Source organism: Stereum hirsutum (genome assembly GCF_000264905.1).
Source record: "Stereum hirsutum FP-91666 SS1 unplaced genomic scaffold STEHIscaffold_10, whole genome shotgun sequence".
Classification (NCBI taxonomy): domain Eukaryota; kingdom Fungi; phylum Basidiomycota; class Agaricomycetes; order Russulales; family Stereaceae; genus Stereum; species Stereum hirsutum.
In genome coordinates this window covers 503,694-527,184 of record NW_006763140.1, presented here as the reverse complement: position 1 = coordinate 527,184, position 23,491 = coordinate 503,694, and the positions used below count along the sequence as shown (strand labels likewise).

At 52.1% G+C, this 23,491-nt stretch overlaps 5 protein-coding genes across 5 annotated transcripts; 2 read left to right on the top strand and 3 right to left on the bottom strand.

Moving 5' to 3' along the window:
- Window positions 1-610: 610 nt before the first annotated feature.
- STEHIDRAFT_148106 (uncharacterized protein) lies at window positions 611-1,686 on the bottom strand. Its single transcript, XM_007305901.1, has 4 exons — window positions 1,631-1,686; window positions 1,315-1,557; window positions 868-1,253; window positions 611-806 (listed from the first exon to the last, which is right to left on the bottom strand). Exons 3-4 carry the CDS (start codon window positions 951-953, stop codon window positions 620-622), a joined length of 273 nt encoding a protein of 90 aa, XP_007305963.1. The 5' UTR covers window positions 954-1,253; window positions 1,315-1,557; window positions 1,631-1,686; the 3' UTR covers window positions 611-619.
- A 490-nt stretch (window positions 1,687-2,176) lies between these two features.
- On the bottom strand, window positions 2,177-5,886 carry STEHIDRAFT_169686 (actin-like ATPase domain-containing protein). The gene is made up of 7 exons (XM_007305900.1): window positions 5,514-5,886; window positions 5,301-5,374; window positions 5,033-5,103; window positions 4,346-4,898; window positions 4,068-4,278; window positions 3,910-4,011; window positions 2,177-3,852 (listed from the first exon to the last, which is right to left on the bottom strand). Exons 1-7 carry the CDS (start codon window positions 5,657-5,659, stop codon window positions 2,646-2,648), a joined length of 2,364 nt encoding a protein of 787 aa, XP_007305962.1. The 5' UTR covers window positions 5,660-5,886; the 3' UTR covers window positions 2,177-2,645.
- A 676-nt stretch (window positions 5,887-6,562) lies between these two features.
- On the bottom strand, window positions 6,563-7,384 carry STEHIDRAFT_122749 (uncharacterized protein). The gene is made up of 4 exons (XM_007305899.1): window positions 7,286-7,384; window positions 7,071-7,190; window positions 6,930-6,987; window positions 6,563-6,848 (listed from the first exon to the last, which is right to left on the bottom strand). Exons 1-4 carry the CDS (start codon window positions 7,337-7,339, stop codon window positions 6,625-6,627), a joined length of 456 nt encoding a protein of 151 aa, XP_007305961.1. The 5' UTR covers window positions 7,340-7,384; the 3' UTR covers window positions 6,563-6,624.
- Window positions 7,385-13,514: 6,130 nt separating this feature from the next.
- STEHIDRAFT_122748 (uncharacterized protein) lies at window positions 13,515-20,383 on the top strand. The gene is made up of 15 exons (XM_007305898.1): window positions 13,515-14,924; window positions 15,720-15,753; window positions 16,314-16,414; window positions 16,499-16,565; window positions 16,642-17,199; window positions 17,264-17,406; window positions 17,499-17,517; window positions 17,589-17,667; window positions 17,738-17,945; window positions 18,057-18,221; window positions 18,312-18,602; window positions 18,667-18,763; window positions 18,818-18,899; window positions 18,961-19,612; window positions 19,702-20,383. The coding sequence occupies exons 1-15, from the start codon at window positions 13,984-13,986 to the stop codon at window positions 19,919-19,921; spliced, it is 3,657 nt and encodes a 1,218-aa protein (XP_007305960.1). The 5' UTR covers window positions 13,515-13,983; the 3' UTR covers window positions 19,922-20,383.
- A 1,286-nt stretch (window positions 20,384-21,669) lies between these two features.
- On the top strand, window positions 21,670-22,301 carry STEHIDRAFT_122746 (uncharacterized protein). The gene is made up of 3 exons (XM_007305897.1): window positions 21,670-21,804; window positions 21,914-22,085; window positions 22,142-22,301. Exons 1-3 carry the CDS (start codon window positions 21,802-21,804, stop codon window positions 22,192-22,194), a joined length of 228 nt encoding a protein of 75 aa, XP_007305959.1. The 5' UTR covers window positions 21,670-21,801; the 3' UTR covers window positions 22,195-22,301.
- The last annotated feature ends 1,190 nt before the right edge of the window (window positions 22,302-23,491 follow it).

Below are 23,491 nucleotides of genomic sequence, written 5' to 3'. Positions count from 1 at the left end.
TGTATGCTGCTTGGTACCATAGATACAGATGCCCGAAGATGAAGCTTCCTCACCGGCTATTCCCCGGAAACTCCAGGTCTTCACATATAGGTATATATGTGTTCTGGGTGGGAAATATATCTATCATGATTCGCCAAGGATCGAGCACAGGTCGATCTAGTATGATGCCCACACAGTTAGCTGAGTGGTTATGATTCTTCCCAAACCGCAAAAACGGCTATCAGGTCTGCCTCTCGGAAAATACAGGGAAAGGCTCCACAAGAGTGAGCAAAAGTCTCTCCAAGCCTCTCGGATGCGAACACTGAACGAAGTTCGTTCAGGCGCCTGCCTGGGGAAAATGCCAACCACACGTGGCCAGCGCCATGCAGGTTGTGGAGAGCCGAGGAGGCACAATCCTAGAAATGAGTGATTCTGTACCCATGATCGGTATACAACCTATTACAAGAGAGGGCAAAAAGCCAGACAGCCTTCCAAACGTAAAAACACTGGATATCGTTTCGCGGTGCAGCGGAGTGGGGACCGGAGGCTTGGTTGGTGAAAAGATGCGGTTTCTTCAAGACAGGAGGTGACCACGAAAGAAAGTGGAGTATACTAGATGTGAATGGGGGAATTCTAACTTCTAGAACAATGCAGACGAAGCTATCAGCTCCAGTGAAGAAGAGATAAACTTCCTAGAGAAGTGCGGCCTTTCAAATCGAGATAAACACCGAGCTTTTGCGAAATGAGGATGCGCAGTACTGGCTAGCCCAAAGTACCAGACGCTACTCGAGTCGGGGTCGCAAGAGGCACGTAATAGGGCACATGAAGGCTGATCCTGGGTCGGGAAAGACGAAAGCATCAAGAGACGGACATGCAGGGTAATAAGAACGGCTGACCGAAGACTTTCTTGCTCTCATTGCTCGGTGGCCGAAAGGTGAGGATACTACAATATGTGCTGACCATCCACCGAACATCGACAAGTTCAGGATTTAGGCAGTCGACGAGACGTAACGGGGTCTTCTGTAGAATCATGGTGGGAACCATATACGCTAAACATTGGTTCAGGAACCGTGGAGGTTCGCCCATCTAGATAATCACGAGCACATGCGGTGAGACAATGTTCAGGCTATACTTTGCGTATTAAGAAGGACAGCGTTATGATGGTTGGTGGATAATCATAGCGGGTTCCATGACCGCTTCGGACGTCCATACTTCTTGGCGGAAAGCGGCCAACTGTGTCCCCATGTGAAGAATGTACACGCGGCACTATGAAGCTTCGTAGGCGTGAGGAGTCGGTAAAAGCCAAAACGTTAACAGTGTGATAGAAGGTAATACCTACTGAAGCTATGAGACGATGATTAGCAGAGGATACCTAGTAAAGTATAGGAAGTATGAGAGCATCGAGTGACTTGCCGCGTCACTGTATTTTGACCGAAGCAATACAACCTTTCACGCACCGTGGCAATTTCATCGCAGACAACTCACTCAGGCACGGGGACGCCTCGCGGACACAGACGCTTGGCCGGTGCTGGATTTAATAGTGTTGAACTATAATGAAACATTCAACCTTGATGATTGCTGTGAGGGATGTGATTGGTATGATGGGGTGACTTTAAAACCGAGGCGGTAGTAGAGATCGTGAAGTCCGTACCTCACCCCGCGACATCGAGCAGCATCGATCTTTTCCGTTGTAAAACCGGGATTTCTTTCCGTTCGAAAGGCGGCACAAAGCAGGAAAGTCAGACTTGGACAGTGCGAAGATGACCGTGACTGTGCGAATGAGTTCGACGGGAAGACTCGGGTTGGGCAAACCAAGAAAGTTTAGGTTCGAGCCGGCTCTCTCCACGAACCTTATTTACCGTTCCCACGGCCCCAAAGTTGCGTGGCGTCCAAGTGGCGTTGCACCTTGAACATCACGGTTGCCTGGCTTTGTGCGCGCTGCAGGGATCAGGTTGTGTGAATGCCCTCTCGCCGGCAAAATCGGGATAACGCATAAGAGCTACTATGGCGCCTCGACATCCAATGCGAAAAGAGATCTTTGATTCCGAGCAAGCCAGTATCATACTTTTGTCCAGAACCGTGATGCCGACGAACCGTGAAGCATGGGAGAGGGTATTTACTACGTGCGTACGAACGAGTGACCGCTACATCGAATGGCAAGCAACGAGCACACAAGCGAGCGAGAGGAAGGGGAGGTGGGGGATTGTGACATTTTATCGTGAGCAATTTGGAGAATGCTGAAGAAGGCGAACCAGATGGAAGAGTGGACCGCCGCCGTCTAGTCGACGCGCTGAGGGGTATGTTATGGTGTAATATGTGGTGGTGATTTTTTGTGCGGTGTAAGCATGAAGCTGCGAGCCAGTAAGAAGATGAAGCGTGATTTAAACCAAGAGTGAAATGGGGTCGTAACAAAGGAGATGATCCTGATTTCATGTGAGAGCATGCGAAGTCAATGAGTGGACGTAGATGGAGATTCAGGCGGATATCAACGTGAAGATCGAGCAGCAATGAAATGACAAGAGAACCCAAGGAGCCTGCGATAGCGACAGCGTAAAGCAAAGGACACAAAAGCACTATGCACGGCAGAAAAAATGATTAAAGCGTCGGCAGCAGATCACCCCATCACCTCTTACTCACTTACACATTTACCTTATTGAATGCTCCCTCTACACCAACGCCTTCACAAGCATCCCTTCTAACCGGCAATACTCCGGCACGATAGCCGCGTATCCCATGAACGCATCCACATCTGCCTCCGCCACCTTACCCAGCCCAACCTGTACCTCCGCCTCGCTCGTCGGCAAGGCTGTGACTGGCGTCAGCGACATCGCACCTCCGACCGGAGTTCCGTTCCCATTCTCCAACGAAGAGCCCAGATCCGGGGTGGTGAATGCCGTCGACGGAGGTTGCAACGATCCACTTGCCGAGCTACTCGTCCCCGCCGTCGAAGTCCTCGTGCGTCCCTCTCCACCCTCTCCAAACGCACCAAACCCGACCCCAGGACCCACACCAACAGAACCCATAGCGGCAGCATTCTCCGCCGCACCCAATCTCTCCAACTCCTCTAGGGCATCCTCATCCTCTTCCGCAAGCACCGTCGACCCGAACCCGGACCTGCCCATGGTCCCATATGGCGTACTCGATCCAGAGCCCGGCGGTGCCACAGGCGCATTCACATTGGTCCTCAGGGGTACGCCACCACTACTAACCCACCTCTTGCCCAACAACCTTCTCATTTCTTCTTCGAAGCTTCCTCTGCCGGCGCTCCCCCTCTCTTTCGCCCAAACCCATCTAGCCACATACGCACTGCCCAGCGACGCACGCGCAGGGAAGCCTGGAGCGGGAGCGTTTCGGTGCGGTGAGATCTGCGCCGAGTCCAGTTGCGTGGTAGGTATGAATACGGGGCAATTGAAGATCTCGCCAACGACGTTCGCGACCGAAGGGAAGTTGATGGCCGCCCCAGTGGCGAGCATTCGTCCAGGGAGAGGTTGATAATCGTAGGGATCAAACGAGAGTCCAATTGTCGTCGCCGCAGCCGGAGCGATCGGGACCATCGGCTTCACTGGGCCACCGCTGGAGTTCAAGCTCTGGTTGCCTGGTCCCGGGGAGGCTGAAGAGCTTGTAGCGGCCATGACGAGGTTGGTGCCACGGGCGCGACCGGAGGCGGCACCGAGGACTCCAGTAGCGACCATGCGTGACCAACGGACTCGGAAGGAGATAATTTGGGATTCGACGAGGCAGCGTGGGTTGGCGCGTAGGTCGCGGAATTCAGGGACTTTGATGCCAGTCTCGAAGCGGTAGATGCCCTTGACGTGGGAGAGGGGGTAGCTATCACCTTGGAGAAGCCAGAAGCTGAACAGTTTGTCGTCTAGCCTGAAGAACGGGTGAGTATTAGAGATTCTGGAAGAGAGGGAACGACGGGAGGCGTACCCGATTGATCCACCTGGTGGAACGACGGAGACTAAGCGGTCGAAAGCACTCCAACTCTTGGTGTACATGTCTCTGACCAGGGCTCGTGGTACATCCGCATTGCTATAACGTACGTTAGTTTAATATCCCACATGAGGAGGAAGATACAGGCTACATACCGACTGGTTAACATGACAAGATACTTCCGCTTCTCACTGGGATCCTGTGCTGGGTGAGGGAAGACATTATACAGACGTGTCGGTAGGTAGTGTGGTGCGCTGGTAATCATGAAGTCCATTGGTCCAAGTGAGAGGACAGCGTCCGATGGTGAAGGACACAGAGAAAGATAAGTCGAAAGATAGTCCGCCGTAAATGATGAAATGATGGTGTCTTCGAAAACGAAACTGATCAGCATTGACAGCAAGTAGTGTAATAGAGAAGCCAAAGATAGACACACCTGCCTCAAACCCGTACCGCTCGACCATGTACTTCGAAATATAAGATGTCTTTCTCGAACCACCTGAGACATCAACATCTCCGAGCCACCCTCGCACTTTCCTTCCTTCCTCTTTACTCCCTCCTACAAGTTCCAAGACCTCGTCGTCCCAATGTCCCTGACCGCCAGTCGCAAAGACCCACATTCCCGTCGAGCATGCCTCAGCCTCATTCATCCCAATCCAAGTGCCCGCTACCAAACTCGCTAGGAATGCCGATGCCACCTGCACTCTGCCCGTCCTCGCCCAAATATCTGGCGTGCCCTCACGGACACGAAGAAGTTGAGCAGCAATCAGGGATGCATGTGCAGAAGTGCCTACGCGGGAGGCCATTTGGTCCGGGCCTCCTAGAGCAGCCTCAAGGGAGACGGCGTGTGAGTGAGAGAATGTGTCTTGTGCGACCGGCGTATTGGGGAGGGAAAACGCATTTGGGGACAGTTGGGAGTGGAGGGGAAGCCGAGAGTCGAGAGAGGGAAACGTAGATATTGGACTGCTTTTCCACCATACGAGCGCAGGCTACCACAGAACAAAGAAATATCAAGTTAGGGTCAGCTACGCCACAGGAACAAGGAAAACGCGATATCACGTGGAGGGAGCGCCAAGACACCGGTCCGCTTTAGCAGTTGACGGAAGTAAATCGTGGATCTCACCTGCGCTGCACCACCTATCGACTTTATTCTCGCTACCTCGTAGTTCCGGCTCACTTTCTCCAGCAGAAAGTCTGCAGAATAAAACACAGCAAAGCAAGAATAATCAATAACACATCCGTACACGAAAGGCTTCCCGCAAGCGCGCGCTGTGAAGCCAGACTGCCAACCGGCAGACCCGATCGCAGATGTCAAGGTGATACAGTTCGCGAGTGGTAAAACATGGCAGGGATGGGAATGCTTCCGTTCAAAGCGGAGAAAATTAACTCACCGAGGGCCTTCACCCACATATCCACAGGAGTCGTGTATGCATCGCCGGGCGTTGTGAAGATGCCACCTTGAGTCCTACCCAGATGTCAGAAACCAAACGCCATTACTCGCTACCATCTTGTAGGGGACGATGTTTGGATCATGATGAAAGGGAGATGTATGATATCACGGGGTAGGGCGATCGGGAACTGGACAGACTCGGGAAGGGACTCACTGGTATTCTGACAGCTCAGTGTCGAAATCTACAGCTTCAACGCCTACCAGCTCCAAGTTCTCATCCACAATCGATGCTCGTAACTGGTCCGTCGCTAGCTCGAGGCCGAGGAAGTATGCCTGTCCACTCTTCGCTGGGGCTGGCATGACAGGCTGGGTTCGAAATACAATGGTAGGATTCGAGGTGAGTTGTCCAAAGTCTATGTCGCGCGTTCAGTACGGCAAACGCCTATGCGTCCTCGATGAAAGTTCGTGAGATGCGGCCGGGCCAGAGCGAAGATGACGACTTGGACCACTCGCAGAGCAGGTCGGGCAGCACGATGGTGGAAGGAAAGACGAGAAAGCGCTCTGCTGGGAAATCCGAGCTCGAGGCAGGACAGGGCAGGACGGTTTCCAGCCGAAGAATCCCATCAAAGCAAATTACGTACGGGCCACACTCGAATCCGCTTTCCCACGGTTCTCATCAGCTCGCCACCACTCTTCATCCAAGAAAAAGCGCCGTGTATTGAGTCTGGTGCTCGACTCGCTTTTGATGCAACATCTAGTCGAATATCTGGGACAAACTTTGACGAAACCGTATCTGAGACATTCGGTCAATTTTTTTTTTCTGTTTCCCGGATTCTCTTTTCGCCGCCAGTGCTAACCTCGACGAACCGGCGGCGGGTGAATCTGCCGTCGATGTCGACAGTCTCGTTCTCGTCTACTCTTGGCCGACGTTTCAAATGACCCCGCAGGGTTGTTCGGGCCCGTATGTACCTGCCGCCGTCCGCAGGCTTCTCCATGTTGTCGGAAGCAGATACAAGTCTTCCTCGACTTGCGCCAGTACGCATCTGTCCGTCATCCGACCTCCACATTGACAACCATCCCTCGAGCGTACATTTACATGGCTGACCTTGCTGGCGACGTAGATGAAAGACTCATTGGTCGAACAACGGTAAACTGGGCTATGGTATGTGCTATGACGAGATGATAATTCTCAGAGCCAACTCATGGTGAGTCGCTTCCTTTTGACAAGCTCAGGTGTTATAGTTTCTGAACGAGTAGAGGTCTGTTATTCCTGCTGATCTTAATCTACTAATACACTGCAGTATGTTAACACATCCACCCATCTCTCAAGCTTTCACCATTATCTCCTTGACCCTCTCCATGACCAGACCCCTATCGATGAATATCTGTACTTTATTCGCCCTCTTTCCCTCGTTCTCAGATGTTGGCTCGTCTACCGCGATCCGGTGACAAATGGCAAATGCCCGAAGAGGAATGGGTTTGTTGATCGGATCGCCTTTGACTACATAGGTTATAGTAGCTGCGACATAGATGCTGCCGTTCGCCTCGTCTGTTCACGACAACGGTACGGGTGAAGAGTGAGCATCTAACCTTATCTTCACTGCAGGACTTGAAGGATAATGACACTCACGGAATTCCCCAGTATCGTGTTTCATGCTCGCAACCAATGGCAGCTGGTCGCCGAACCACTGTTTATTTCGTTGCTTTAAGTCAGTAATGCTGTTCTCGTCTTCATTCCCTTACATGGATATGCTGAGAAGTAGTTACAGACCTTCCTGATGTTCTCGGCGCCCTGGATGGCGGGGTTATTGCCAAACTCCAATACGGCGTCTTTGGTGTAGAAGTTATCTACCCAACGATTAATATCGAGGCTGTCTATGGCGCTGAAAAACTAGCATAGAGATGGACAATGGATTGTAAGTGAGCAACAAATCTACATTGTTCGAGAAAGAGATGCTGTTGGAGTAGTGGCCTTGAATGACTGACCTTCATAAGCCACTCCTTCGTGCTTGACTGGTTGAGAGTAGAAGAGGACGACATCGTGCAAGGCGTATATGGATGGCTCTGTGTGTATGAGAACTGTGAGATGTGGTGATGAATGTCGACGCTGATGTGTGTTTTTGCTCTGCCCACACAGACATGTTTTATACTCATTTCTTCCCCCCTCTGCCAATTAAAAATAATGCACTTCAACGTAGTGCACCCATTTCCTCCACTCGACCGAGTCACCACTTTTCTGAAGCGGTTTCACAACTCATCTGATATCCACAAAACTGCAACTTCTTTCTCCCTATGACATTTCGTGCTCGGCGCGCCGCCTCCCATAGGCCGCCACACCACGATATCGCCGCATCAGCCTTCCCGGGTCTTCCCGACCCTCACTTGTCCGACACCGAACCTGGCCGTGCGTACGCGCATTTGCGCCCTTCAATCTTCGTGACGGCCGTCTCTGTGCACTTTCTCGACTGCTTGATTTGTGATGCTGTCCATCGATATGATTGGTCTTCTACTGGTCAAGGGTCCATTCGTCGGGGAGGAAGCGCTGCACCGACCAGGCTGCTCGAAAAGAACGCACTTGCTATGGGCGCAAATCAGATTGGGGGATCGCCCCGCGCCTTTCTGTCTCTGCTTCTCCTGCCGCTTGGTCTGCTGCTCTACCGCCTGGTGTACTCGCTGTCCCTGGTTTTGAAGCTTCCTTGTCTCGCTCATGGGCGCTCATGCTATGCTTCATGCAGTTGTACTCTGCCAGGGTAAATGTTACGACAAGAGGATAGAGCCCAATCCTTCCAGTATCACAATCCTTTGGGTTCTTTGTCGAAGATGGATGCGGCTCAATATGATGGTCTGGATGGGTCTCAACCTGTCCTAACCCAACAATAGGCGCGATGGAGTCGTATCTTCTGTACGAACGGCAATGATGGTCAGGTCGGGGTCGTATTCGAACATGAGTAAATATCGCTCTATCTGACGCAAAGTGGTATCTAGGGACTCTTATACTACTGGATATACTGGTCAATTTCGCCCATTTCATGGGCGGATATCTTTCTTCGCTTGTAAGCCACCATCACAACCAATATCCTCGCAATGAAAACTCATGAAATTCCGAATTTTTCTCCTCTTTAGGAGAAGTCTCATACTTCGAACCACACGCATTTACAGTGTCCGCGTAATTCTGACGGAAGTTTTCGGCCATAGACTGCCACCAGCCTGGCCAACCACAGTGAGTACCGAAATGTTTCCTCTCCCTTCGAGCACAGTCTATTTTTTCAGCACCCCATCGAGAGCTATGTACCTAGACGGAGCCGTACATACCAGTCTCTTGCGTCCCACCCAACCTTTTCCGTCCACGCCTTTCTCGTCCAGTCTTCGATAGCACGATCTCGACCCGCGCTACCAGATCCACTTTGGGCGCCAGCCGGGTAAATGTTCGTGTCCCTGATAATGCAATGCGAGGATGGCCGTTGGGCGCAAAGATTCCCTGATTCTGAACAACCGAATATCCGCGTCCGTGTCCTATTATTGATGCTCTTTATCATCTTCTTGTCACATACTACTAGTAGTATGATCATAGGCGTCAATTGCAAGAAGTCATGATATCAGTCTGGGCCGTTCGATATCTGGGATAACTTGTGGGCCTCGAAGGTCTAGGATACTTGGCTGGTAACAGAATAGTACCGGTTAGAGCCGTGTGGTTCCTTGCTCTTGTTCTTGTTCCCCGCCCTCAGCGTCTTTCTGCTGATCGTATAAAGTTCCCTGATACTTACCAGCCAAAAGCTGGAAGAAATGTTCCAGACTGGGACATATAGCACATATACTCGGCCTTGTCGGGCAGTGTGCATACTACATAGGGGAAGAGCTCGCCGTTCGACCTCATGTTGCCGGTGGACGGTGAAGTCGACTCCTAAGTAGCGCGGCGCGCCACAGTGGCGTCAAAAACGACTTCCCCACGAGGCGAATGAGTAACCCACTCGAGCGGCTCCACGTACTCTCGGACTAGCGGTCTCCGGAGAGCATGCCTCCAAGCCACGCTGCAATATATCCATTCCACGCCCTCCGGGCCAGACCTGTTCCTTCAGATCGAACAGCGCTAATTATAATGGGTCTTTTGACCAGCTTTCTTGTATAAACTTCTCTGAAAAAAAACGTAGGCAACCCTTGCTGTGGCGAAAACGCCACAAATATTCAAAGCTCATAATGGGTTCACCTGCGTTCGAAGAAAGAATTGAGAAAGAACGAGCACGGCATGCCCGTCGCTCGAGATATTAGATTCCTCACACAAGCGGAGGAGCGTGGGCTGTAATTAGCTCACGTTTGTTTGTTCGGACTTGTCAGGCATAAGTATTTGAGCGCTGCACGACATTGGCAGTGGCACAACACAAGTAAGGGTCGCCGGAACGAGACGGAAGGACCGGGAAACACCGGGAACCGAGAGTGATGGAGGACGAGTGACCGTAACAAAAATCTCGAGCGACCGCTAGTCTTGTCCAATTTGGGAGGTTTTGGCGGGCCGACCCCCAAAGACCATATATGGAAATTCATGATAACGCGAAAGCCCTGATCTCATCTAAGCGAAGCGATAACTATGGGGGGCGCAAGAGGCGTTCACAGACTTCGTGTCTTCGTCTCGTCTCGTTTCCATCCCTGTTCTGAATTTTCTCTGAGTAGAGGTGTCCCTGTATCTCCTATAACCATAGTCTGGTAAATCTCACATCATGTCTCGACTCGTTACTCTTACATGAATAAGTATACTAGGCTATGGTACAATGTCGACCTCGATGCTAACTCCGGCCCAGCAACTTTCTTGAGTTCATACACTCAATGGTGTTTACGGAACCAGCCTCACGATTTGCGCTGGATTATGTTCATCCTCTTAGGAATATATGTGGCAGGCTAAGTATCTGCAAGCGAGGCTTGCGCTTCTGCTCCTTTCCGCCACTGTGGCCCCTGATTATTGTGGCATTGCTTGCCCACTTCTGTATGCGCCCGCTCTTCGCTCACGTCGGCCGTTCTGAGTCTAAAATGCCTTGAGGCGCAGGAAAATCTCCTCGTATATTAGCTCACTAGGCCCTTCGCGGAAGAGAACATCGAAAAGTTACATTGATCAAGTGGGGTTTGCAGCTTCTGCAGACGAAGAGTGCATTTGAAGCTGTCATAAAAAGAATTCTGCCTCGTCAATTCAGTATAGACATGCCGAACAAAAATGGTGACGATGAAATGGATGGAAGAGAATATGGTACGCAAGGAGCAGAAACGAAAAACCTGCACAACTTGGCCGTGCCACCATTGCGTGTGGCGCCGAACCCAGAGATACGATGAGACCCAGGAATTTCCTTATATGGTCTTTCGGGGTCGCCCCGCCAAAGTCCCAGTAATTGGAACAGACCTTATATAATGATTTCTTCTTCATCGCTTATATAAGGTCTGGTTAGAGACTAAGCGACCGCTCCCAGTAAAAAGACGCCACCGCCACCGAAGAGGCGTGACGTGACTCTGTGACAAAGCTGGTCTCAAGACCTGTCCTAACGGAACAGGAACTGCCATCTTATTAAAATCGTAAAATATAGAGTACTTATGTGCACAGAGGGACTGAGTAAGCCAATGTTCGTCAAGTTGACCCTTCATGCCCCTCTCCTCTTCCCCACCCTCCTAAGTCTCCATCCTGTGCCACCGTCACGTCCACTGTCATTTCTAGAGTCAAGTCCTCCGAATCCCCAACGATCGCACAGACTCTCATATCCGACGAATAAGTCCACCTTCCAAGACCCCCAAAGCTTTGAATTAGTCCAACTCACTGGACCGCTGAGCACCGCATCGCAAGTAGACAAAGTAATCTTCAGGGCGTCGTACGGAAGGAAGTAACTTAGGGATCGTCAGGGGCTTCAGACGTTGATCCGGTCCACTGGCAGGATCATACCCACAGCCATCCACAGTCGATTTGCCAAAGTAATAAAAGATAAAAGTTGGACATGTAATGTCAGATCAACGAGCGGTACCGCATTCAAAGAGAGGCTCATCACAGCGATGCATAAATTAAAACACGAGCTGGGGAGCGGGGACAGTGCGGCTGAGCTGCGAGGTGCCGTATGTATATCCTCTTTGACACTATACCGTGCACATTATAATAAGCGTCAGGTACTGCGTCACTGCTAGCAATAGCAAAGGGATGGGAAGGGGTCCGAACACGAGGCAAATGGCGGGCCTGAACCTGAGTCGTGTTGGGTGGTCATGGTGCGGATGGTGTGCCAGTGGTGCGAAATTCGAATGGCTTGAGCTCCATGACACTCGTGGTAGATCCTGTACGGTAGTACTGCGCTGGCTTCAAGTCGAGCTCGAGGGAGTCGTTATTGCCTATAGAGCAGAACTTCGAGAATAAGCCTCATGAGCTATGAGACCCAAGCCTATAGCTACGATCGAGCCGAACGACCAAAGGTCGGTTGTAAGATCGTCAAGCCATAGCCGAGTTGATCGTCGCTCTGTGTGGTGTTGGTACTAAGTAGTCGTGCTGAGCGCCGAGCACTCGAACAGCCACCACGAAAATTCGAGAACTGGGCTGAGTGACCGTGTGTCAAAGATCTAGAGTCGACAAGAGCAGCATCATCGGTGCGCTGACGAACGAGGCAGCGGGTTGACAAGGTAGGTATTGTCGATGGATCCAGAAAGAAGTTGGCGAGGGGTGTTATTTACAACAAAGGACTTCGTCTCGGTGGTGGTGACAGGTCAATCATCGTGATTCCATCCAGAATCAAGAATCGACGATGCTCGCTCAGCCAAGAATCAAGCCTCAAAACTGATGATGAGATCGAGAACTCAGAGCATACTAGTCCACCACAAGCAGGAGGAGACAGACAAGTTTGGAACAAAGTCTAAGAGCACAAAGCACAAACAACTTCGAGCTTCCGTGCATGCGCAGCGCAGCATATACCTCCAAACCCACAAACACCCACAAAGCATCCTAGACCACAAATCGCGAGATCTATTATGGAAGCATCTTCAAACCCAACTGTAAGTAGGCGCTTTGATTATTGAACCTTCAAGCGTTAACGTTAGGGTGTATATATATAAGGACAAGGTTCGTAGCATGTGCATCTCTAATCCAAAACCCAGATAGAGAACAACGTTTACAGTGACAGTCTCATAGCGCGGTAGGTATCATACGCAAAGCCACGAGCCAAAACCGGCCACTTGTCAAAGATAACAACAGGAATGGAACGCCGGGCCTACCCAGCCTGTCACTGCTTCTATATTCTTGACACCACACGGTAGGTATGTAGCACACGGTTCCATTCACGAACGGGATCAGGATTTCAGGAGGTGAAGCGCTGTGAGACTCAGCTGAATTACCTGACGTTACCTGATGGCTGACAGTCAAGTCATTGGCCGCGGTCTGCGTGCAACGGGATTGAGGTTGCCGTCGTTTCGAAGTATTTATATTTATATTGGGAGGCTGGATATCTCAAGATCCCAAGGCCAGTGTTGGAGGATGCATGTACGCCACCGCGTTCGGTGAGCGGATGTCTGCTGTACCCCACAAACAGGAGTAGCAACTTGCCTATGAAGATTGAGTATCAATGCCCGCGTAACCTAGAGACCGAGACGACCGAGTTATGTTCATGACATTGCATGACAGAACGGGGCACAAAAGGCGGCGCCAAAACGGGAACGAACATACCAATCTGACGTCGACTCCAACTCCAACATAGTACGATTGCACAGGGCCCGGCTTCCAACTGAACGAATTGTTAGCCGAGTAGACACAGATAGAATAGGGTGAGTGAGTGAGAGGAGAGCTCGGAGGGAGAGAAGTGGAAAAGCCAGTGGAGTGCACAGCATTGGATGGTATGTCGTTAGCTCGAGGAAAATTTTCAGTTAGTGGTGGTACGACTCGTTCTCGCGCGATGAACAGGAACACAAAATCGAAAGCGATGACAGCTCGTCATGACCAAGTCAAGATGAACTCTGAGCTTTCGACGGCGTCGCCAGGAGGTAAACACGTTCCGCGCAGCGTATTCGAGTAAACCAGAATGACTTGTTTTTAACCCGAACGCAAGAGAAAAACATATCGAGGCAGTGTCCTGAAGCGGTGCCTATGATGTTTGGATGAGGAGAGGAGGAACACGATGTGTACAGCGAGAGCGGGACGTGAACAGCTTTGTCGAGACCCGGAGGACTGCGACGGAAGATCGACGTGCTTCCGTGCAAGGCACACGGGGACGCATCGATGAAAAAATACCGTGTATGGTAGTCGCCGGCGGATAGACGCGCGAATGCGGAGGTGTTCCGGGTGAGAGCGCCGGCGTCTCTGGCTGTGGGGGATGCCGGGAGTGGATCGGGGTCCGGGCTGGCGTGCAAGGGGGGATATATATGGAAGGGGCGTTGGACAGACCGGGGTTAAGAGCCCCGAGGTTCGAGGATTCGAGGAGCAGTATTCGCCCATGTCCTCGGCAGTCGACCCTTCGCACGGCCGGGTTCCCGAGAGAGGCCGGGAAAGCAGCAGCAGAGGAGTCGTTGCACCGCCTGGTACGCCCTTCTGATGGACAGATGGTACAAAAGACTTCCCTTCCAACTGACAGACCACCATTTCGTTTTTTCCGTTCGTTTTAGCCCCGCAAAGCGCCCAGCGTGTAGCCGACGTCCACGAGCGGTGGCCATACCCGTCTGACCAGTCCCGCGAGCAGCCAGAGAACATGATAGGCCCCACCCCAGCCTTCTACGAGCCAGACCAGGCCCAGCAGCCCCAGACGCACGACTACCAGCAGTGGATCGACAACCCAGTCTACGCCCACAACTTCATGCCGAACTATCCCCAACACCACCAGCCACAGCACCAGCAGCATGCTCAGCACCATCTCCAACAGCAGCAACAACAACAACAACAACAGCAGCAGCACCAGGAGCCAGCCCCGAACCAGTACCAGTTCGTCCACTCCGCCCACTCCGCCCCGCTCAACACCTCCTACTTTCCCACCGCCCAACCCGCCCAGCGCTACCCACAACAGCAGCAACTCTCCGCCCGCCAGAACCTATACGGGGCCCCACAGGACGCGCTCCAGGGCTACTCCCAACAACACACGCAGCAGTCCCAGCCTCAGCAACAGTTCACCTTCGAGCACTACGGCGCGGGTGGCGGCGGCGGGCTCGATCAGTCGTACCCGCCCTCGTCGGACCATTTGGCGCCGTACACGCCCATCTCGGACGGGTCCTCCATCCACACCTCCATCTCGCCCCAATGGGCTGATCAGATCCTGCCTCCCAGTACGGGTGGCGTGCCAACTACCAGCGCCACGGCGGCACCGGCGACGAACAACCCATCTTCGACCACCTCGACCTCCGCCGCGCAGGCGCCCAGCGCGCCAACGAATCCGAACCCGAAGAGAGATCGCGCTGCCGCATCTAAGCCTCCAGCGAAGACGAAAGGTCGGAAGAGGCCGAAGAAGGATGTCGACGAGAGCGAGTCTGACGACGACGACGATGACGACGGCCATACCGACATTCCGAGCATTCGTGGAGGAGGGGGAGGAGGAGGGAGCAGAGCGGGTGGCGGTGGCGGGCAGACGGTGTTCTCAGCGGGAGGCATGCATTTGCTTCCGCCGGGGAACCAGAGCCAGGTCGGATTGCCACAACGCCTGTGCGTACCGTCCCTATGTCTTTTCCTTCCTTCCTCTTTATATATTTCGTCCTGATCCTGAGACGATGATGCTGACCGAACCTTGTTGTAATTGCTTCCCCCGTGTCCCCGACTGGATCGTATTTGAATTATGGGCTACCGTACCGAACGAACTACGCGTATGGCATCGCGTCTTGCTTTCTGCATCGTGCCTGCACACTCTCACCGGTGCTGCCCATCCTCCGGTCCAATCCACCACCCAATCTCGCGCTGATTCATCCTCTGCCCCGCTCCTGGACCGCGTTTACCTGACCCTTTCGCCACCTGATTTTATTTTCATATTTTTCGTTTCGCTCACTTCGTACGGCCAATATCCGATTGATTGGTGGCGCTTCTCGATCCACCTGAAATCACGAAACACGAACGAACGAATCTTGAACTCACGCACGGACCCTCCGGTGCTTCCTACCCCCGGCGAACAATCAACACTGGTCCCGAATACCGCGCTGGCGCGCATCTCACATCCACCCATCCCGTTGATCTTGATATGGCGACCCGCGAATTGTTCCCCCATCTTGTCTCGCATTCGGAATGACCTGATCAAATGGGATGGACTCGTAACCTCGTGTAATCGAATTTCGACGTTGGATGGATCGCCAAATCTCATGGACGCCGTCATATCCGAAAATCCCCACTATTCGCTTCTGAATGCTGAATGCTGAATGTTGAATGCCCAATGGTCGACCCTCCTGCACGCCACACACTCTACCTCGCTTTCGCTCGGTCGCCACGTAACCATCTATTCGCGATGTTCAGACCCGGAGCGTGCACGTATTGCAAGAAATTGAAGGTGAGCTTTCGGCCCCTATTTCTGTTCGCCCCTATTTCGCGTTTGCGTTTGCGGGGTGAGAAGCCCCTATTTGGGACTTTTTTTTTTTGCTTCCGGTTGCAGTTGTTTCGTCCGTTTTGGGACGGGATACAGGGTTTGTGTGTGGGGTATTTCGCCCCTGTCCATTTTGGGTGGGTCTTGCTCGCGTGGGTATTTGGCGCTGGTATGCGTCGTTTGTGCCACTGAGGTGAGGACTCATGCGCGATTGCCACCCGCTTCACGAACGAGGCGAACGAGGTTGCCACTCGCTTCACGAACGAGGGGGTGGGGTCGCCACTCGAGCCACCGAAACCAGCCACCGAAACATTGCGATGCCGTGCGTGGTTTGCCACTGGTGATGTGGTGTGATGGGTGGCATATTGTCCAGAGACCAACCTCTCCTTCCGTCTTTTTATGGTTACTGTCTTTGTGGGGGAGAAGGAGTGGACTGTCTTTGTGGACGAGTGAACTGTTTTTGTGACGGAGTGAACTGACATTTGTGATGCTGTGAACTGACCCGTGTTCTTGTTCGACCTGCGTAGATGAAATGCGACTTCCCGAAGAACGAGAACGTCTGTAAGCGGTGTAAGCAGGGTGGGCATCGGTGTGTCGTCGAGGGGCGGAAGCCGAGGAGTGCGCCGAAGTACGTTTTCAACTTTTTTTCCCTTGACACGATGATTTTTTCTCAGAGGAGATGCTGATGCACTCTTATCCCCATTGTATACAGTAAGCGCGAATACTTGCTTGCTCAGATCCGACAGAAAGACACGATCATCGAGTCGTTGCTCAAGCAGGTATGTCCTCACCCTCACCCCTCCTCGCTCGGCAATCCATCCAGAATACTGACCTTCCCCGCCCACCCACCCGCAGTTACACAACCCCTACCTCGCCTCCCCACTTTCCATCGCCGCCTACCGCATGGCCACTCCCGACTCGGACTCACACCGCGACAGCGTCATCTCCTGGCTCGACCGCATGAAAGCCTCGTCCTCCGCCCGGAACGCACTCGCCGCCCAAATCGGAGTCGGGAACGCGAACCCGTTCACGCTCGAATCTCGAGGCGGCGCAAAATCCAATAACGGGGACGAGTCCGACGACGACGCTGATCACGATGGGAATACGACCACCGCCGGAGGACAAGGTGTTACGGTCAATGTGGAGAGCGAGGAAGAGACGTCGCCGAATACGCTTGTCGATCCGGAAACGGAATCGTACCCGGGTTTGCCGGATTCGGCGGTCCCGCTGGGATTGTTGGCTACACTTTCGATTAGTAGTTCGATTGAGAAGGGATTGGGCGGGTATGGGAGGAGTAAGAGTAAGAGTCGGGGTGGGTCGAGTGTCGGTGCGGGTGCGGGTGGGGATGGGGGGAGTACGAGGACTGCGGGGGGTGGGGCGGAGAAGCAGGAGCCGGATGAAGACGATGATGTCGTGCGTATTTCTTTTTGTTGTTGGACGCATTGCGAGATGTTTATTTATGGATGGGGTTTTACAGGGTGTCGCGAATGATACGTATTTCATGCCGGGGCCGTCGCAGGATTTGGAGCTTAGGGCGACGTTGATTGAGAAGATTACGCCGCCGGATATCTTGATCCATGGGCTTGTGACGCCGGAGGAGGTGGATACGTTGTTTGAGATGTGAGTTGACTGTCTCTCTCTCTATCTCTCTCTCTCTCTCCCTACTTCCGATGTCTGTTTGGATCACTGACATTTTACTGTGATTGATACAGCTTCTATGCACGCGTGAACGTGGGTGTCTCCGACTTTACTGTGGGAAAACGGTCTGATTGGTTGTGATTTTTTGTTTTGTTTTGATATAGCCCTTCATTTCGCTCCTCGACCCTGTCTTGCACACGCCCGCGACGACCTTCTCAAGGTGCCCCTTCCTCTTCACCGTCAGTGAGTACCCTTTCTCTATTTCCCCGTTACACTATCACAACTCGTACGCTAACACGCGCATTGTCTTCAGTCTGCGCCATCTCCTCCCGCTACTCCGAGAAGACCGAGGTGTACCCGATCGCGATGCACTTCGCCAAGTCCGCGGCGGCGAACGCGCTCATCGACGGCTGGAAATCGGTCGAGCTGTGTCAGGCGTATATATTGATGAGTATATACGCTGTGCCGGCGAGGAGGTGGGAGGAGGATAGGTCGTGGTTGTATACTGGGCTGGCTATCAGGTTTGTCTTTTTTACCTTCTTCCTTTATAGCTTCTGCGTGGAGTTAATACTTCTATGTGGCGTTATTACTCCTACGTGGCGGGAGCTGACTCTTTATGGGATGTACTACAGGATTGCTACGGATTTGAACTTGCATCAGCCGCCGACGTCGAAGCCGCAGAACGAGACGCAGGAAAGGGAGATGCTTAACCGTGCGAGGGTCTGGCAGATCTGCTTTAACCTTGATAGGAGTACGGCGACGCAGTTCGGAAAGCCGTCGACGATCAAGGAGGATTAGTACGTGTCTTTCTTCTTCTCTTTTCTTTCCCTTACAACCTCTACGGATGACTTCTCAACTGATCCTTTTGTTTACCTCATCGTGTTCAGCATCATCCGGCACTCGGCGGACTGGTACAAAAAATCAAAGTACAACCTCGAACACGACGTCCACCTGAACGCATACACCTCGCTCCTGCGGATCGTCGCCAAGTTCCACGAACATGTCTTTTCCGACCCGGAGGCGCCGACGGGCTTGAATCAGCATATCAACTTCCGCGAGGTGACGCAGATGCATGATAGGGAGCTGACGAAGTATCATGAGGAGTGGCAGAAGAGGTTTGAGGAGGATTCGGACCATAGCGATCCGGGGTGCGAGTTTAGGTGCAAGTTGTTGCCTTTGTATGTCTTTTTCTCTTTTTTATTGTTTGGGGCGGAATGCTGACGGTGGTGTGTGGATGGATAGCTTGGTCAATTACTCGAGGCTCGTGATGTATTCGTTTGGGTTCCAGCAGGCGTTCCAGAGGGGGATGGGCACAAATGACGAGATCTTCTTCACGAAGGTGAATACCCTCTCCTGATCGGTGACTTATGAGTTGCTAACATACTTTTCCCAGTGTCTCGATTCTGCGAAGATGGTAGTTCGTACCATGGTCGACTCTCTTGCTCCCAGCGGCTACATGCGCTTCGCGCCCGATGGTGCGTCATGACTCAATGAAACTCCCAGTATCGTCCTGTGTCTGACAAACGATCGTTTTAGGCCACTTTGTGTTCTCCTCTTTCGCATCCGCCTTCCTGCTCAAACTCCTTCGCCCCGAATTCGCCCGTTATCTTCCTGACGGCCAACAGACCGAGATCTTCGAGCTCATTGGCCGCCTTATCCAGACCCTCGGCTCCTCCAACATCGCCATCGACGAACGTCACACTCCGAAGCTCTACTCGCGCTTCCTCGCCGGTTTGTTATCCAGGCATAGGACTGACGGTGCCACGAGCGGGAGGCTGCACACCCAGCCGCCTCCGAGTCACTACCAGCAGTCTTCGCCCTCTGGGTCATCGCACTACGATGATCAGGGCCAACAGCACCACCATCAGCAGCAGCAGCAACAACAGCAACAACAGCATGCTAATGGTGGTGTCGGCGGAGGAATGCCCGGATCGACGACGCTCAGTCATATCGATACGTCGTTCGGATTGTCGCCGCACCACTCTGGTCATGGTCAGCAGGGGCCACCACAGCTCGTGGAGCCTATATACGAGCCTGAGGCGACGTATAATGTGGGGACGGGCCCGTTGGATATGGATGCTATGAACGTCGTGTTCGATGGGTCTGGGTCGGGATTGAGCGATGAGGTTTTGGCGACGATGCAGGCGATCAAAAACCCGGCTTGGTGGCAGAACATGATGATGCCTGGGTGAGCTTGCAAATGTCCCTCAACTCTCTAGCTTCGTGGTTGTTGACTCTCCTCTCCTTGGGCTCGTTTTTCTTTTCGCGTTTATGAAGGTTTACGTGGCCTGAGATGTCGATGGCTGGGAACGTCAACGCGAACGTCAACCACGGTCATTCGCCATACCAGAGCGATGTGAACGGAGACGGAGGCCTCGCTGGTGGTGGTGGTGGTAATTACTATGCCGCCCCGTCCTCGAACCTGGGGATGGGCGGCATGCCCATGGGGTACTCCAACTTCCAGACGGCTCAAGCGGCGCCGGTACATCTGGGTTAGAGCCGCTTGGAGTCTTCTGTGTACAAAAACAAACTACTTCTCCTTCTTTGATATCTTTTTGTTTCTTTTTGATTTACCTACCTCTTTTTGCTTTGTCCGTCCGTCAACTCTCCAAATATGTCTCCATATGTCGACTCTTACCTACCTGCCTACCTCGGTGCCCCAGCCGTGATCTGTACACTCCCCGGAACGTGTTTCAATATCTCCGAATCTTCCAAGACTCTGACCTCTGTCCCCCCTCTCGTCCTCGTCCCCTCGTGAATGTACTTTTACGGCCGATGGCCTTACAGCATATGTAGTCTTCCCCATGTCCGTATCTTTTCTCTCTTGATTTGTTGGTTTTGTTGGTTTTTTCCCGTCATGTTGGTGAGATGGATCCCCTTTTGCAAAAGTCCTTGTCGGTGGCTGGTTCGATGTACCCAGGCTACATGTCGATGTCGATGTTGGGTTTGCTTCTTACACCCCCTACAGTATATCTTTCCGTAAACCATCCATCTGCTTCGTTCGAACGGTCGAGTCGCGTCTCCTTCGGTTGAACGGTCGAGTCGCCTCGTTAGGACTTCCTTCCTGCTTCTGACTCGGTGGTATATATCGTTGTTGGTTGGATTTGGGGTATGGTTGCGTGGTGTACAGTGATAGATCTGTGTTATATAGACATTATGGTAGTTTATGCGCCAGTGAGATGGAACAGTTTTTTGTGTATGCGAGTCGTACAAAATACCTGTACGCCACACATGATGTGCGCGATGTTGATTGGCTGCCACTCGAGGAAAAGCAGATCACGAAGACGACTCTTTCCAAACCATGGCTCGTGTCTAACTTGAACAACGGTTCTACTATTAATACGCTGCCGACCCCAGTACTTATATCTACTACCAACCTCCCACTCGAGCTTCTCATCGTCATTGTCGTCCAGTGCCCGAAGTCGGCATTCCCTGCCCTTTGTCGCACATGCAAGACATTTCGTAATGTCATCGAACCGCTCCTTTACCATGATATCTGTCTCTCGGGTCATGACGTGCAGAGGACAACTCAAGCAGACGAGATATTCCATCGTATCGTTAGTTTATACGAGACGCTCAAGAGCAATAGAGAGAAGGCATCAATGGTGCAGAGGGTGGAAATTTCTGAATTAAGGTGAGTTTCAAAAGCAACCCAACGCTGACGACATCTTTGGGTAAACTCCTTCTGCTTACCCCAGCCGCGGGGAGACGTCCAATCGCTTCATCGTCCCACAATTTAAGCCAGTATTATATACGCCAGAGGGCATTGCTGGACAACCTTATCTCTCCACGATCTCCCAAGCTGTCGTAGCTGTCTTGTCCGCCCTTCCCGACCTTACCATCCTCCACCTCACAGGCGATAGTATGGAGGCAGAAGACCGCATCATCTCGCTCAACCTCCTCGAATACGTTTCTCTTCCTAGTCTGTGCGAGTTCCATCTCCATGTCACAAAAGACGTGGATTGGTCAGCTCCTCGGATAGCACTGCGTTATTTCTTACAACGACATCTCCAGCTCAAGGGCGTTATCTTGCGCATCGCTTATCCGGCGAGCGTTCCCCTAGTCGAACCATGGACCATGCCGAACCTTGAATGGTTTGAAGCCCCAGAGGCGTATTTTGCAGGCTTAGAGCCAGCTACGCCTTTGAACCACGTTTCGGCAGATTTTACAGGACTTCTTCAGAATGAGAATCTAGGACTGCCAGTGCTCCTCGACACTCTTCAGCCCTTCGTGACGCTGAAGTCCTTGACCGTCGCGGTCTGGAATCAGGACTTGCCAGTGGCATCCGTCAAGACCATCTCGGGGAAGTTGCCTGGCCTGGAAGCGTTGGAGGTTCGCCACCACAGAAAAAACTACTTGTACACGTTGTCCATCTCCATGGTTGGTCGTTCGTTAATACTCTTTGGCTTCATTGCACTGACTCTTTTATCGGACTATCGTTTACTTTCTTCATGATTTAACGTTTGTTCTGGCTCGATATTATCTCTAGAATGAAATTGAAGCTGTCGGGGAAGCCCTTTCCAGGTTCAATTACCTTCGGCTTTCCTTCACTTGTGGCCTCCCTTTCATTGGTACGGTCGACGACAGAAATGAGGATATTGATCATAACACGGTAGTCACTTGGGGCGAAGCATGTCCTACTTTGCAGTATTGCGCAACATGTGAGTCTTTGAATCTCTGTCTCAGAGTGCCGTTCTTTTAATACAAGATCTTTCAGACAAGAGTGTTTGGGAGAGAATTGGCGGTGCTTGGGCTCGTTCCAGCCCATAGATGGTCGACAATTATCACAGCGACGTACACTTTTGCCTGTTTTCCCCATGTGTACTGGACGTACTTTCAGAAATGGTACCTAACCGTATTTTGATACTGATTATGAGACCCTTGGTGCACGCTTCGCTGGTGAATAGAGGGCCACAAAGCCTGGGCTCACGTTGTTTCTCACGAAAACAAAACTCGACATGCATTCGATAGAGAGAGTATACTACGGGAAAAAGTATGCACTTTATTCTTATCCTCAGACACGTGGAAACCTCGAGGTGCTGACTTTGAAACCCTCGGCCCTCATTTGGATGTAGGACGAGTCCTCTCACCTCCCGATCTCTTTCTTCACGTCCCTTGAAGCACTGCGATGCCTCCGACCTTCCCAGTCGAGCTCTTCGTAGCCATAATCACGATATGCTCGAAGTCTGACTTACTTTCCCTCAGTCTGACGAGCAAGGTCTTTCGCGACATCAGTCAACCGTTACTCTATCGCGACATCTCCATCTCATGCAGAGCTGTCGAGACTAAGGCCCAGAGAGACAATATATTTCTCCACGTTGTTGATCTATATGAGAGATTGAGGGATAACGAGGATAAGGCAGCGAAGGTGAAGAGATTGACTACCACGGAGCTAAGGTTCGTAACGATATGTTGGGAGCATCTCACGCTTCGTTAACCAGAATAAACCTGTTCGTGTTTCGTTATGCAGTGACCATGACACAACAGATGATTTTCCCGTACCGAACTTCACCCCAGTACTCCATACGCCTCTGGACATCATTAGCAGAAGGCCTTTTACTTTCGAGGCTGGGAACTACCCTGAGATCAGCATGATACCGAGATCCCTTGCCGCTATCCTATCCGTCATGCCCAGCCTGACCGCCTTGCATCTTTCAGGGCACAATATAAACCTTGCGGTGTACAATCCACACTTCATAGAATTTTCAGACCAACCACTACAGGTCGCAGCGCTCAGTGTTCTTGATCACGTCTTCTGTCCAGCCCTCCAGGAGTTCCATCTGGATATCTCCGAGGATAATTCCTTCTCCATCCCTGCATTGCCCTGTTTTCTTCAGCGTCATTCTCAACTTAAGAATGTCAAGCTTGGTATCGAATATCCCGGGTTGTTCTTCCTCGAAGAGGATACGCCGTTAAGCATGCCGAATTTGGAGCAATATGAGGCGCCAATGGGGTATTTTGATTGTCTGGAGAAGACTTCGCGCCTCTGGCATGTGTCTGTCGTTTTTGCGCGTGCCGAGGACTTCGCGCTCCTGCCCCAACACCCAGTGGACGATGAACTTCTGAC